General features: G+C 47.5%; 4 protein-coding genes across 4 annotated transcripts; 2 read left to right on the forward strand and 2 right to left on the reverse strand.

Annotated features, from left to right (window-relative positions):
- Positions 1-4,181: 4,181 nt before the first annotated feature.
- Positions 4,182-5,544, forward strand: ANOM_000609 (cholinesterase; the record flags this gene model as incomplete). The annotated part of the gene is made up of 4 exons (XM_015545867.1): positions 4,182-4,305; positions 4,352-4,938; positions 4,993-5,395; positions 5,447-5,544. The coding sequence occupies 4 exons, from the start codon at positions 4,182-4,184 to the stop codon at positions 5,542-5,544; spliced, it is 1,212 nt and encodes a 403-aa protein (XP_015412115.1).
- A 306-nt stretch (positions 5,545-5,850) lies between these two features.
- Positions 5,851-6,303, reverse strand: ANOM_000610 (uncharacterized protein; the record flags this gene model as incomplete). Its single annotated transcript, XM_015545868.1, has 1 exon — positions 5,851-6,303. The coding sequence occupies one exon, from the start codon at positions 6,301-6,303 to the stop codon at positions 5,851-5,853; it is 453 nt and encodes a 150-aa protein (XP_015412061.1).
- A 2,068-nt stretch (positions 6,304-8,371) lies between these two features.
- Positions 8,372-13,131, forward strand: ANOM_000611 (putative ABC bile acid transporter; the record flags this gene model as incomplete). The annotated part of the gene is made up of 3 exons (XM_015545869.1): positions 8,372-8,716; positions 8,774-11,273; positions 11,321-13,131. The coding sequence occupies 3 exons, from the start codon at positions 8,372-8,374 to the stop codon at positions 13,129-13,131; spliced, it is 4,656 nt and encodes a 1,551-aa protein (XP_015412062.1).
- Positions 13,132-13,295: 164 nt separating this feature from the next.
- ANOM_000612 (uncharacterized protein) lies at positions 13,296-14,458 on the reverse strand (the record flags this gene model as incomplete). Its single annotated transcript, XM_015545870.1, has 2 exons — positions 13,296-13,791; positions 13,845-14,458. 2 exons carry the CDS (start codon positions 14,456-14,458, stop codon positions 13,296-13,298), a joined length of 1,110 nt encoding a protein of 369 aa, XP_015412060.1.
- Positions 14,459-14,718: the final 260 nt, after the last annotated feature.

Below are 14,718 nucleotides of genomic sequence, written 5' to 3' on the forward strand. Positions count from 1 at the left end.
ACTCATCCCGCGACCACCTGCCTTTCGATTCCATACGATATGACACGCCGTTTAATAAGATATGGCAAATATGATCAGCTCATTAATATGCAGCAAACTCTCGAACAGCTACTCGATTTTCTCGGGTCGTTGTCAGTTACATTACGTACAGTACATGCCAATGCGACAGGAGAACGGGTTGATGACACGAAGGATTCGATAGCTTCAGCTCCATATATGGAAGACCAGTATGATCTGCCCAATGCTGTTCGTTGGATTTATCTAGAGGTAGCATTCCCCACCCAAGGCGAACTTCAGGCAGTAGCCGAAGAATGGCGTGTCTCGGCCATGTAGATCTTCGTTTTATATGGAATAAGACCCTCTCGCCAATTATTCCTTAATCGTGATGTTTCTCCATCGTTTCTCCGAGGCATAAATCTAAAAGGCGCGTCTTCACGGCCTCCCTATCTGGGGCTCCCTTTCCACTGCCTTCTTTGTTCCTTTGAACACTCCAATAGAATTTCCTCAATACAATGAAAATGAAACATTGGTAGTTCCGGAATACAGAATAAATTTCATAAGTAATACCGAATGCCTCAAAAAAGCCCCAGCACCTGCACTCACTCTTTTCGAACTAATGTGACTCAGGGAACACCTCAGTATGGAGAGGCCGAAGAATACAGCAGATAAAATTTCAAATAGCAATTGTAGATGACATATAGATTCCCCTGACAGGGAAGTATGGTGTGATGGCTACTCCGTATTGTGGAGAGTTAGACTGCTGAAATCGACCCACACTTGGTGAGACATCAGGTACAACTGACAATGGGACTACCAGAAGATAGAAATGGATCGGATTCAACTGTGCCTGCCACTAATAGGCCTGTGGTTAAGCTTATTAAAGTCGGAAGCTTTCCGGCCGTAACAGCAGGATGGACTTATGATTCCGACCCGGTGGCAACCATGGGCCGGACTTGATACTAGCAGATTTATGCAGACGCTAATCCTTGCATAAGTTGCAAATTGTATGGCCATTGACAAGCCAAGGCGAGTGAGAAAAAAATTTGCAGTGGATAAGATACAAGCCGCATTCACCACAATGCTTGGCAAGTACCCGCATGTCTAGCATTTTTCTTTCCAAGCAATTTTCTCAAAAACAGCCGACCAAGTATGCCTCTTCATGTGTTGTCATTGACGCGTTTTGAACTGCTTCCACGAGAGGAAACTGGGGTGACTGCTGCAGTAGCTTAGGATGTAAGAACACTGTCGACTACGCCATCAACACTTCTGTCTCCCTTAATGGGTGTTTTCAGTTGATGGGCCGGCTGCTGGACGCTCATAGCATCAAGGGTTTTATGCGAACTGAAGTTCTCCTGATTGCCAGCAAACATATAGAGTGGGCCGATCAGTTGATGGAGCTTTCGTCCGATGAAACTGTTGTTAAATCGCCGAATGCTTCCCGGGACGGGACATGTTTCCGTGGCTCTTGGCTTCAAAGTTGTCTGGCCACAAAAGCCTCGGTCCTAAATCATGCGTTATAGAGCCCAAATACAAAGTTGAAGGTCACGCGTACAGCGTCTTATGTATCGGCTTGCATAGCACCTGATACGTCCTCCTTAGCGTTGCAGCTACTGAAAATTCAATGACGCGGGTTGGGTCATCATGTACCCTAAGCATTGGTGGCATCGCTCTTGGAACTCTTCTGGTGGGGTTCATATTGCTTGAATCCACAAGAGCTACGCGTCTTAGACCACCCTTCCAGATTGAGGGAAATGATTGGTCATTTTTCTTCTTCTGTTCAACTATGTACTATATGCATGCACAAGATAGAACAGCACTTGCGTCTAAAGAATGTTTCTTCCTAGGAAACCCCATATGTGTCGCCTTAAATAAACGCTCTATGAAAGGTTCATCCAATACCATTTAACATCAGGGTAAATTGTTTTTCTCCAACAAATCTTAATCTGCATCCTTATCGTCCTTTAAAACGCTTCCTGGATCAGATATCCATGTCAAAACTTAATTTGGGAACCCGATCTGATATATCCGAAGAATGCAACGATATATACAACACCCCACTTTCATTCGGCCGAGGATAGATAAGCTGTTAAGCTGTGACTGTGTACTGTGTATAATCAAGTTCGCCAAGTCAGCGGGCGTGGGGGTGCTACCATGTGGGCAATACTAAACTATCTTCAGTCTAAAGATCAAGGCAAGGCTGCCACTAGCTCAGGAACACATTTTGAGAGAGTTTGACTTGCGAAACGAAAATTTACAGGACCGCGTCATTGGCGCAGAGTTACCCTTTGCTTAACAGCGGTTAGTCTAGTTTTATTCGTGGGTCTATGAGCCGATCCTAAGATTCGCCAGAGCCTTGCCTTATCTTGATATCGTCGGGGAGCCGATCATTCGGCCTCGTACGGCTGTCCTTGCTGTGACAATGATCGCCGCACTGGTGCTGCCCAGTGACTTTCGTGTTTTTCGTGTCGCTTCCGACATATTGTCAATATTATATTTGAACCGTTTTTATATCATACAGGAGAATTCTAGTGGTGATTCCACTAGCTTAGCATGTATTCTCTACGGGGGCAGTAAGTCTGTATGGGGTGTGCAGGTAATCCACCCAGCTCAAGTACCCAGATATATATTTCCGATGTTGAGCTCACTCGGCCAGAAAACTTTTGATATGCTACACATTGATTTAAAAAAGAAATACATCAAGCAAATCACCCTTTTTTTTTTTTTTTTTTTTTTTCAGCTTCCCCGTTTGCTTTTCTGTATTGGACTGTATTAAGTAGACAACGAAAGAAGTTTTTAGCTTGAGGTGGTAGTTCAGCAAATAAAGGGGGAAGCCCCCATGAATAACGCACCAAAGAAAAGATCATGAGCCTCTCAAGACATACACTTGAAGGCTGACCTAAAGAAAACAGTCGCTAATCACGTGCTCACCCACGTCGTGAGTATGGGTGAGGCTAGAATCTCAGCATGAGCGGCACCTTGCGTGGAAGGGATGCGAAGGTCTGCTGCCACATTCCCGTTACCACAACGCGTGACAGAACGCGTTCTCGACTGAGTCATTTAAAGCTTGTACACAGTGAGCTCAAAACGAAAAGTGGATTTTCGCGCTTTGTCGCAACTCCATGGCGGTATTTGATTAGCCCAGTTACTATGTAGACGTGGAGACATGGGTTCCTGGAGAAAGGTCGTTGGGAAAATGGATAGAAGGTTGCTTGATTGTCATAAAAAAGGCTCAAGTATCTAGTCCAGAGTAGAAAAAATGACGAACCCGATGATAATGTCCTATCCATTGTAACCTTAATCCCTCACCTAGCAGATGGATCATCGGCACTAACGATACCTAGTGTCGGCAATGAGACTGTGCCCTACTTACCATTGGCTCGTTTATCAGCAAGACATGTCAACCTCGGTTCATGGATGGCTTGTTTGCATTTCTATCGTTTTTTGGTGCTTGTCCATATTGGAGCGGTGCATACCTTTGACCAAAGTATTGCAAGCAGAAGCATCCCGGTGAGAAGAGACATTGCGAAGGAGAGATCCAACCAAACACGAGGCCGGGAAGTAGTATATATAAATTGGCTTGACCAGGAATTGCCGAAGGCGCCAATTGTACTCCGTAGTGCGAAAATAGGATTTGAATCCCTGTCATACGAGGGGTGAGGATAAACGTGTAAGTTAGCGCACTCCTTACTCTTATAACCCCTACAATCCTGCACCTAGCGCCATATTGAGATTACGCAAATTATCACGATGGTCATTCTTATACCTATCCTTATTTTAGGTCTTTGCGGCCCTGTATTTGCACGCTCGGTAGATGGATCGGCTGTTCAAACATCCAACGGCGAGATAATTGGCCATAAATCGCACGAATATCCGGACGTGGTTGAGTATTTGGGGATTCCCTATGCTGCACCACCGGTTGGTAAATTGCGCTTTGAACCACCAGAACCATATAAAGGCGGGTCAAACTATGTCGCCAGCCATTATGTAAGTCTGTCTAGTCTCTGGTTTTCGATGCCACACTCTCGACCCCCCATAAATATTGACCAATATGTTTTGTAGGGATTGTAAGTTACACAATAGAAGACCAGAAATGGATTTCATCTGAAACGTATAGCGACTGCCCATACGCTGTGGGGTCAACGATTAATTACCCTCATAAAAAACCACAGTTCGACAGCATAATGAACGCTTTTACCTCATCAAACAATAACAGTCACAGTGAGGACTGTTTGACCCTAAATGTCTGGAGCAAGAAGGCAGACAATTACACCTTAAAGCCTGTTTTAGTTCATTTCCATGGCGGGAGTAGGTTACCAGTGTATGCTCAAGTACCTAACTGACTACAATCTAGGATGGACGTCCGGAACAACCAATACTCCTTTTTACCAGGGAGCAAACTTTGCCTATGCGGAGGATATTGTTGTTATCACTGCGACATACCGAATGAATGTTTTTGGTTTTCCTGGTATCCCTGGGAAGCAGTCCAATCTCGGACTTCTCGACCAGCGAAAGGCATTGGAGTGGGTACGGGACAATATTCAGGCATTCGGCGGTGACCCCAGTCGAATTGTAATGTCTGGGCAGTCTTGCGGTGGCGCTGCCGCCGATTTTTGGGCATATTCATATCGTGACGACCCTGTCGTGGCTGGCCTCATTTCGCATTCGGGAACGGCCGACAGCTTCCCAGCTAACTCCCCAGAACTATCCACACAGCACTGGGAGGAACTCACTTCGTTGATGGGATGTAATTCAGGTGATGTGCTTGGGTGCATGAAGAGGCAGAGTGCAACAGCATTATTAGCTGCATCGGGCAAGATCAAGCCTCCTACAACCAGTAGTGCAGCCCGAACGCAGCCCGCCTTCCAGCCCACTGTGGACAATATCACGGTTTTCAGTGACTACGGACTGCTTGCAAGGGCAGGAAGATTTGCACACCTTGTAAGCTGTCGCATCCACAAACTTCCTAGAATACAACTGATCGTGTACAATCAGCCATATCTTGCTGGACACAACCACAATGAGGCTGGTTTCTATAAGATCTCAGCGTGGGCCAAAGGATCTACATTGCCTGAGTCGGAATGGCAAGCGTTCAACAAGGAGACCTTCACATGCCCTACTGATGATGCAGTCATGGCTCGGATACGCGCGGGTGTTCCTGCCTGGCGCTTCAGTTACTTTGCCGACTGGAACAACACCCGTTTGTACCCAACTAGCGGGGCTTATCATGGAGTGGAGTTGAACATGATTTTTGGCAACTCTCAAGCCGTAACTAACATCTCGGAAAGCACCCACCAGGTGAAACTACGCAGAAGGATGCAGCATGCTTGGGCTGCCTTCGTCGCTGACCCCCACCACGGTTTGGAGAAACTAGGATGGCCCCGTTTCTCTCTGACTGGTATGTTTTCAAGGGAATCTATGACAGGGGTGCACTCTTAACTGAAAGTAGGGACTACATTGATCGCTTTGGGTGAAGAGAACAAACCAGGTGCAAGATTTGTAGATCCCGGCTTATACAATGTTGGTTGTTGGAACGACACGGCTTAAGAAGGCATGGAAATCCCAAAAAGAAAGGGATATGACCACTTTCAACCTGCAAATAAGTTTTACCTCCCCCATACTCTGATATTAACATAAATGTACACAAATTGGAGTTTGTAGATTGACAGACAGTTGATTACTACCAGGAACATTGGTGTACGCGAAACAAGTAAAACACTTTTCTGCTGGTAGATCCATTGTTCTTTGTGCTTCAGCATGGTCCTCAAGCCGTGCAGAAGGCTTGTGTCGGCGTCTATAGTTGTTAATGAGCAGAACATAAGTATAAACATGTGAATTATAAGCTCACCCTGATTACCTATGGAAAACTGCCCCAAGGCTGTCAATATCTCCTGCTGCCTTCCCGACAAACCCATGGAAAACGTGATTTCCGAGTTCCTCATTGTGTGGAGAGCCACCAGTGCCACCTGCAGCAAAGGGGTTATTTGCTTCAAAACTGAGCGAGTCGCAACGACCTTTAGAGTGTGGGTCGGCTCCCTTCAGAGTCATCCAGTGGACCCTTTCATTTGGGGCAAATGAATAGCTTGTGTGCAACTCCCCATCGGATGGTTGGCCAACCCTTCGGCTGACCTTGTTGCCCCAATGGACTTTTATTCCTTTCAACACCGTGAAATCTGCACCCCACGCATGACCGTACCAGGCCTCAATCTCACTCACTGGCGTATCACTCCAAAGCTCGTCGCCGAAGCTATCACCTCCACTTCCTCCAACGGGCGTGTTGAAGATATAGTCTTTTTTGTTAGGCATTGGGGCTTCTGAAAGCTTCTTTATAGGGTACAATGAATATATGTTCACCTAGGCTTAACAAGAGCGATGTGTCTGGCATTCATGAGGAGAGAAATTTGAGATTTTAACGGTATTTGACTGAGTATTTATATCTTCTGAGTCTCTGCCAGAATAATTCTCTGGCTCAGTAATGTCATTATTTTCATAGATCTAAGTACTGGAATGTTTCATTGTACGTTAAGATTCATCATTTTGAGAGTCTATCGTAATAAACTCTCGTTCTCTTCTTGAGTCCCATTTGGCATATACCATCTCATAATACATCTGTGGGTCAATACTGATGGCGTTATCCTTCATATGACTTCTTAAGACGCAAACGGGGAATCTTCAATGTAAAAGAGTTTTGTGGTAATATTGCTCTGCAAAATGGAAGAATGGAAAAGGCTCTAGACTATGATCCTGAAATACCATTAGCTAGTTTGCAATACTAGTGAGATCATGCGTGGAGCATCAAGTACCTTCTTCTGATCGTATGTAAAGACAAGGGTACATTAACTGTTGCCTGTTGCGGAAATATAAAGATTACTATCAGGAGATAATAATTCAATGGATCAAATATAGTATCCTATAAAAGAATAGCATCATACTTTGGCTCGTCCATGTCCAAAGGACAGTCAACTCTGTTAGCCAATCCGCTATTTTAATCGCTACACCACACCAAGTAGAGGCAGACTATAGAGACAATTATGCTTGATCTTCTGGTGTAAACCCAACTCCAGATCGGCGGGATTCGCATCCACATCGCTGTATCACTTGTGCAAGCCTCCCGACGGAGTTAGGCTAGCAGCAAGCTTTGAATTCTAGATAAACTTCTATCTTTTTTTACTGAGATGTCAACGACATTGTGTTGCTGTGGACGTATAGTCCCGCTATTAAGCAGATTTTAGGTTACAACTAGCAGATCTATTGTTTCGTACATTGTGTGCTCTCACACCGTACAAAGCTACTCAGTGTGGACATCTGGCCTCAGGACACCGGTACTATTATGCAATTACGAATCTTTGACACTTGGAACTTTGATATTTGAGACCGGAACCGGATATATAGCTCTTGTGTCGGAACGCCGATTTGCTGGATTATACTGGAACCACTAAACGGGATCTAGAACCTTGGGTCTTGCTCTCCATTGGTGATATAACGCATGGGCTAAGGTTCGATAATGTCCTAGATTTACCTCCCGGTCAGCGGTTTGAAGTTTAAAGTGATGATTGCATTCGTGTAACACAAATTGGTTCATGATAGGATGGTCATGGCTCGAATAGATCATTGCTCTTACTATAGCCCAATCCGTATCCTGCGTAGGTGTCATTAAACGGAGAATGAAGGGACCGACCGAGTGCACACAGTTTAGAAAATAGAGGGCGTTTAGTTCTCCTCAGCGCTGCTACAGTATCATATGCATCGAAAGTTACTAGTGTCAGGTAGTGCTGCTGTAGGAGGTCATGATTTTATTCCTGTCCAAGGGCTTCGACGACTGGGGCTGATATAGCTAGCAACTGCCTATGACCCTTAAAAGGATTGCTTCTTAGTAATACAGTTAACTGTGATCTTCTCTTCAGAAAGAATTTTCAAGGGATTAGCACGAGTAATCAACACATGCATGAATAGTCAGAAGTAAGACAAGGATGCATTCACATGACTGGCGCTGTACCCTATCCCCATCGTCGCCTGCCGACGCGACCTGCACTCTCCCGACGCATCGGTTAGCTTTAGTCCTGGTGCTCCTCGATATAGCCAATAACCAATTTAATTGGCTCATATGAAATACCGTTTTAAATGCGAGCGCTGACATCCAATCAAATTATCGTGGTCGTGGTGATGGAATGCAGGCGTGATGTTTTGTAAGCAAGGGGGGGTTAGTTTTGTAGATGGAATGGCGCCCCTGCGAAGAGTCGCACCATGCCTTGATACCGCGTCTGTTAGATAATAGGAGTCCCGTGAACTACGTCGGAAATGTGAATTTGTCCCTTTGTACCTGTTTGCTTTCTTCCTCAACAACTATCCGGATGATTTCCACGGTCGAGAAGGAATGACAGGCAATCCGGAGATTTGGTCAGCTACAACAGGTGTTCTCGGGCTATTATTGATAGCCTTGAATACAGCACCAGCAACACTAAATGTTGTTCACCGGCTGTCGAAAAGATCCCAGCCGATACGCCTGGAGACGTTGCTAATCGCCAAACCGGGGTATCAAGACGAGGATGGAGAAGCTACGGAGTCGTCCTTGCTTAGCTTCGCGGATTCCTGGCAGAGAGTAACGATTGCGATATTATCGGTGGTCGGAGTAGAATTGTCGCTCGCGCTCGCGATTGTTTGTCTCGAGACTGGTCAGAGCTACTTCATTATCCCGTTTTGGCTACTCTTGGGAGGTTGGGTAAGTACCGCTGCTACATTTGATGCTGGCATGATATCATGGTATTAATGGATGAAGGCCTTGCTGTGCTTGCAATCTGTTGCCTTTTTTACAGAGACCTCCACAGTAGAGCGGTATCGGCTTAGCATCTACTCGTTCTGGGCGAGCACACTCACGGTCGCAGTCCCCTGCATCCAACTCAGCCTCTTTTGGTCGGCCGGTTACGACGTCAACCCGGGACATGCGCAGACAGGCCTTCTTATCAGCCAGGTTATTACAGCACTTCTACGTGGCCTTTGCTCGATCCTAATTCCCCGACGGCCGAATGTGTACCATGATGGACAAATTGTTGATCAAGAGCTCACGTATAGTGTATACAGCCGATTTACCTTCAGCTGGGTCAATGACCTGATGGAGTATGTCGCAGAGAACAAGAGCCTCGAAATCGACAACCTACCGAAATTGCCGTTTACCGTTCGTGCTGAGAATCTATACACTCGCCTGGAGCAGACCCGCCAGTCCCGCAAACTGTGGAAGGCACTCGTTATTGGGAATATGCGACCGTTGATCTGGCAGGCTGTCCTTAGCTTGGTTACTTGTGTGCTGGGCTTCGGACCGCAGATAGCGATGTATGGAATATTGAAGTCATTAGAGGAGCGTTCGGTCGCGCTTGGGAATAACCTCCATGCCTGGTTATGGGTGGCCGCTTTGGGAGTGGTGATCGTCGTATCATACAGTATTGAGTCGTGGTTGTGGTGGATAATATCCTCGCAGCTTTGGATTCCGATCTACGAGGGGCTTTCGTCCATCATATTTGCCAAATCGATGCGCTGCAAGGATGCCAAGGGGATGAAATCGATGAAGGATGATAGTACACCCGATGATGAAGAGACACGAGAGGAAAAAGGTCGCCAGACAATCATGAACCTCGCAGCAGTAGATTCGAAGCGAGTAGCCGATTTTGCAACCTTCAACTATCTTATTCCCTCATGCATGATGCGACTTATCCTAGCTGCTGGATTCTTGGCCCATTTACTGGGATGGAGAAGTCTTCTCGCTGGATTATCTGTGTCGCTAGTGATAACTCCTTTGAATACGTTCGTGACGAAGCGGTACTCTGCTGCGCAGCAGGAGTTCATGAAGGCTAATGACAAGCGCACTTCCACCGTGACTGAAGTACTTCAAGGCATCCGACAGATCAAGTTTGCTGCTCTCGAACAACAGTGGCAAGATCGGATAAACGAAAAGCGTCGACTTGAACTTGCTCTGCTGTGGAAGACTTCCCTCTATACTACCGCTCTGGTGGCGGTTTGGACATTGGGACCACTGATGCTTTCTGCAGTCTCTTTGACCGTGTACGCTTTGACGTACGGTGACCTTCCTGCTTCGGTCGCATTTACTGCTCTCTCCGTTTTTGGAAACTTGGAGTCCGCTATGGCTGGCCTGCCGGACCTTATCTCCAAAGGTATGGAAGCCAAAGTCAGCTCTGACCGCATCGAGGAGTATCTTGCTTCCGCCGAAAAGATGCCCCATACGAGCAATGTCGATGAGATCTCATTCGAAAGTGCCACAATTGCATGGCCCGGTCAAGAGGAAGGGACTCCCAAGCTTCCCGAAATGGACGATAGTTTTGTTCTCCGCAACTTGAACCTGAAATTCCCACCGAAAGGATTGAGTGTGATAGCGGGAAGGACTGGGTCTGGAAAAAGTCTCCTTCTTGCCGCTATCTTGGGTGAATGCGATATTATACAGGGCTCGATAGGAGTTCCGCACGCGCCTTCGCTCGAAGAACGACAAGACGATCGAGCTACCCGTGACAACTGGATTATAGATACGGCCCTAGCCTATGTCGCACAGAACCCCTGGATGGAAAATGCGACTATTCGGGAAAATATTCTGTTCGGTCTACCGTACAACTGGCGGAGATACCGGAAGGTGCTGAAGGCATCGGGGCTGGAGAAGGACCTCACGATCCTACCCGACGCAGACATGACTGATATTGGTGCGAATGGCATAAACCTGAGTGGCGGACAGCGATGGCGAGTTTCCTTTGCTCGGGCTTTGTATTCCCGCGCCGGCATTCTCGTGATGGATGATATCTTCAGTGCCCTGGATGCCGAAACTGGGCGTCATGTGTATGAGCATGGGCTCACAGGAGACCTAGCGCAGGATCGCACCAGGATTCTTGTTACACATCATGTCGGATTATGTCTTCCTCGGACCGACTATTGTGTTCTTCTCGAAAATGGCTACATGACGCACGCTGGGACAGTGGAGCAAGTGCGTGCTGCACATGGCTTAACTGATTTCCTTCAGGGGTTAAGTGCCGAGATGAGAGATCTACAGGACAAGGAAACTGCACGGGATGCTTCCTTCAGGAAACGCTCGTCTGTTGGCCCTCCACCTCCAACTGAAAGTCATACCCCAAGGCAATTCACACAGGATGAAGATCGCGCAACGGGGTCTATACCCATGAAGGTGTACACAACTTATATGACGAAGGGGAATAGCTGGCTGGCATGGACATTCACAATGCTGATGTTTGCCAGCTTTATGGCTCTCTTAGTCGGTCGAGTAAGTAAAAGATCTCTGATCGTCCTTTGGATATGTTTTCTAATTTTGTAGTCCTGGTGGGTGAGTCTCTGGACAAGTGCGAAACCGATGTCCTATACGCCGGAGGAACGACAATATGGGAAGAGACAGTAGACCGATTTAAGGCCGTTCGAGTCGACGATGACCTCAAGTTTTATCTCGGCGTCTACATAGCCTTATCCGCCGCTGCATGCGTCATCGGTGCTCTGCGACAATTTGCACTCACTTATGCATCCCTTCAATCGTCACGTCAACTTTTCCAAGATTTACTCGCAGTCGTCCTCCGGGCACCCATGCGTTGGCTCGATACGGTGCCTCTCGGCCGGATCTTGAACCGGTTTACGTCTGACATCTACACGGTGGACTGGCGTCTTGCTTTTGATCTCGGACATTTCGTGTACAAGGCACTAGAGCTTGCTGGTATTATGGTTGCTGGCCTTCTCGTTTCGCCAATATTGCTTGTATTTGCTTGTTTGTTGTTACTTTTCTGCCTTTACCTATCGAACTCATATCTTGCTGGGGCGAGAGAACTGAAGCGCTTGGAAAGCAACTCAAAGAGTCCCGTCATGGAGCTATTCGATTCAAGTCTGACAGGCCTCACAACAGTTCGGGCGTTCAACAAGGCAGACGTATACATTCGGAATATGTATTCAAAACTCGACCGCCACGCCCAAACGGTATGGAACTCATGGCTTTTCAACAGATGGTTGTCCTTTCGGATGAGCATTGTTGGTGCTGTTTTCTCGACAGGAGCAGCTGCTCTGGTGGTATATGTTCCCACTATACCAGCTGCACTTGCAGGTTTTGCAATCACTTTCGCCCTACAATATAATTACGCTGTGTCCATGGGCCTTCGCTTCTACGCCGAGATGGAGATGGACATGAACGCTACCGAGCGCGTACTAGAATACTCGACCATCGAAACAGAAGACCAAGGAGGATACGAGCCACCAGCTGCATGGCCATTGCGGGGGCGCGTGGAAGTCGAGGACTTGGTAGTCAGCTATGCGCCCGACCTCCCTCCTGTCCTGAGTGGACTCAGTTTCAACATGCAGCCCAACCAGCGAGTCGGCGTCGTGGGCCGCACAGGAGCCGGGAAGTCCTCACTAACTCTCGCCCTGTTCCGCTTCCTGGAAGCCAGAGAAGGTCGTATCATAATTGATGGTCTAGATATATCTAGGATGACGCTCCAGGCACTCCGCAGCCGCTTGGCCATCATTCCTCAGGATCCGGTTCTATTCTCAGGAACGGTGAGATCCAATCTAGACCCGTTCCACGAGTATACGGATGCAGAGCTGTACAACGCGCTGGAACGCGTGCACCTCCTGTCATTCGAGGATTCCATTACACTCGCCTCTCAATCATATCATGGCTCGTCCAGCGGTAGTGACACAGTAGCATCAAATCCTATGTCACCTACTAGTGGACCTTCCAAGCCTTCTAGCTTTTTCACATCTTTAGCCTCGCCCATATCGGAGGGTGGACTCAATCTTTCTCAGGGCCAGCGCCAGCTTCTCTGTCTCGCCCGTGCCATCGTCGCACAGCCTAAGATCATGATTCTCGACGAAGCTACATCCGCCGTGGACATGGAGACTGATGCGCTTATCCAACGGTCAATCCGATCCGAATTCGGGCGTAATGAGTCCTCCCTACTCGTGATCGCGCATCGACTCAGCACAATCGCAGACTTCGATCGAATCCTCGTCATGGACGCAGGCAAGGCAGTAGAGTTCGGGCCACCACGAGAGCTACTCGAGATTGAAGGCGGCGTGTTCAGGAATCTAGTCCAGAACAGCGGCGAAAGGGCCGTCCTGGAACAGATGATTCTCGGGAAAGCAAATTGAACAATACCAAACTACTAATGACTTGAGCATATGGCGCGGCCTCTTGATTTAATATTCATGACAAATTGTATAGCCTGCTTTATTTACTTCAGATACTCGTATAATATCCAATAGTACAGCAATCTTCTAATAACAATATGACTTCCTTTCACCTCGTAATTCTCCTACCACCCTCGAGGGCAATCGTGACTTCCAGCCACAAGTCTGTATCTCCTCTGCTCCTCCACCGCGCTGTTCCGCTGTACCACTCCCTCAAACTCCGGGACCCAACCTCTCGGTACCGCGATATCTAGTCTTTTCCAACTACGACTGGATGCCAGTTCCTCCCATGGCGCAATCCAATCACATTCTTCGTGGCCTACCCACTGCATCGGGCTCCCAGAATGATGGCACAATCCAGCTATTGAGAATCGAAGATCCTTCGCGTTTTTAAGCTCACAGAGCAGAATCCTGAAGACTTTGCCATAGAAAGACTTGAACCACGGATCTATATGAGGAGGCCGCTTGATGATGCGGTAGATATCGATCTCAACAGACAGCGATACGATGAGTGCCAAATGGTCCCGCGGCATGACGCACGACAGGCGGAAGAGCTGATCGATACCATGGGTGAAAACAAATGTATTAGAGGTGTAAAGTACAGGGAGGGTTTCCAGGTATCTGTAGATCAATGAGCAATTATGCATGGTTAGACTCGGCATCAAGACACTCACGCTCTGCGACAACATTTTAGCCAATTCACCGCGTCTAGTTTATACCCGAAGCCCTCCTTTACCCAGGAGCGTGAGGCAAGTTTTAGCATTGCCTCTTCGGCGCCAGCGTACTCAGGACACTGGAACGTTTTGTCGAGGCAGTTTTCTGCATCGTCACACACTCGATGCCACCATTTCCATTGTCCTTGTTGGGGGTTGAAGTCGAAATCGAGATGAATTCGGCGGTTCCCAAAGGCGAAGAGATATATCAGATTGCGAACCTCGGGTGGAAGACGTGAAAAGAATGAACTTTGACTCTGCGGGTGAATTTCTACGGGTGATGAGCTATTATGGTGTCTGTTGTCACTTAATATAGACAACACGGAGCAGTAGTCTGGCGGGAGAGTTGGGAGGTGTTTGGAATCAGTAGGACACCCATTAACACGACAAGTAGCGTTGTCGACGCCGACCGATTCTAGGACTGCTCGAGACCAGTTAGGTATGTTGTTGATTGAGGCTGATGCCGGAGCTGGAGTTGGAGCGCGATCTTGTATTGATAACGACGATGGCCTTGGTGACTCTGGGCCTCGGTTTTTACGGTTGAAAAGTCTATGGAAGAATTGGGCTGCCGCCATCTCTCGTTGTATCTATGCCTGATTGCTTCTTGGGAAAGTAGGCATGAAGGTGGATTTACTTATTACCCCTCTGAAGACGAGGCTGAGGTTGAAGTGATGCACGTCCCAGCCTGTATCTGTTGATGATCGCCAGCCACGTTACCCCAGACTAACCTTGTTTGGAACAATAGAACTCAATTCTGGTGGAAGTTCTTGGCTGTCTGGGGTTTAGTAAGCCCTATTTGGACACACACCCTGAAACCGGTTCAGTTTTTATGTGT

The sequence above is a fragment of the Aspergillus nomiae genome (assembly GCF_001204775.2).
Source record: "Aspergillus nomiae NRRL 13137 chromosome Unknown contig00005, whole genome shotgun sequence".
NCBI classification, from domain to species: domain Eukaryota; kingdom Fungi; phylum Ascomycota; class Eurotiomycetes; order Eurotiales; family Aspergillaceae; genus Aspergillus; species Aspergillus nomiae.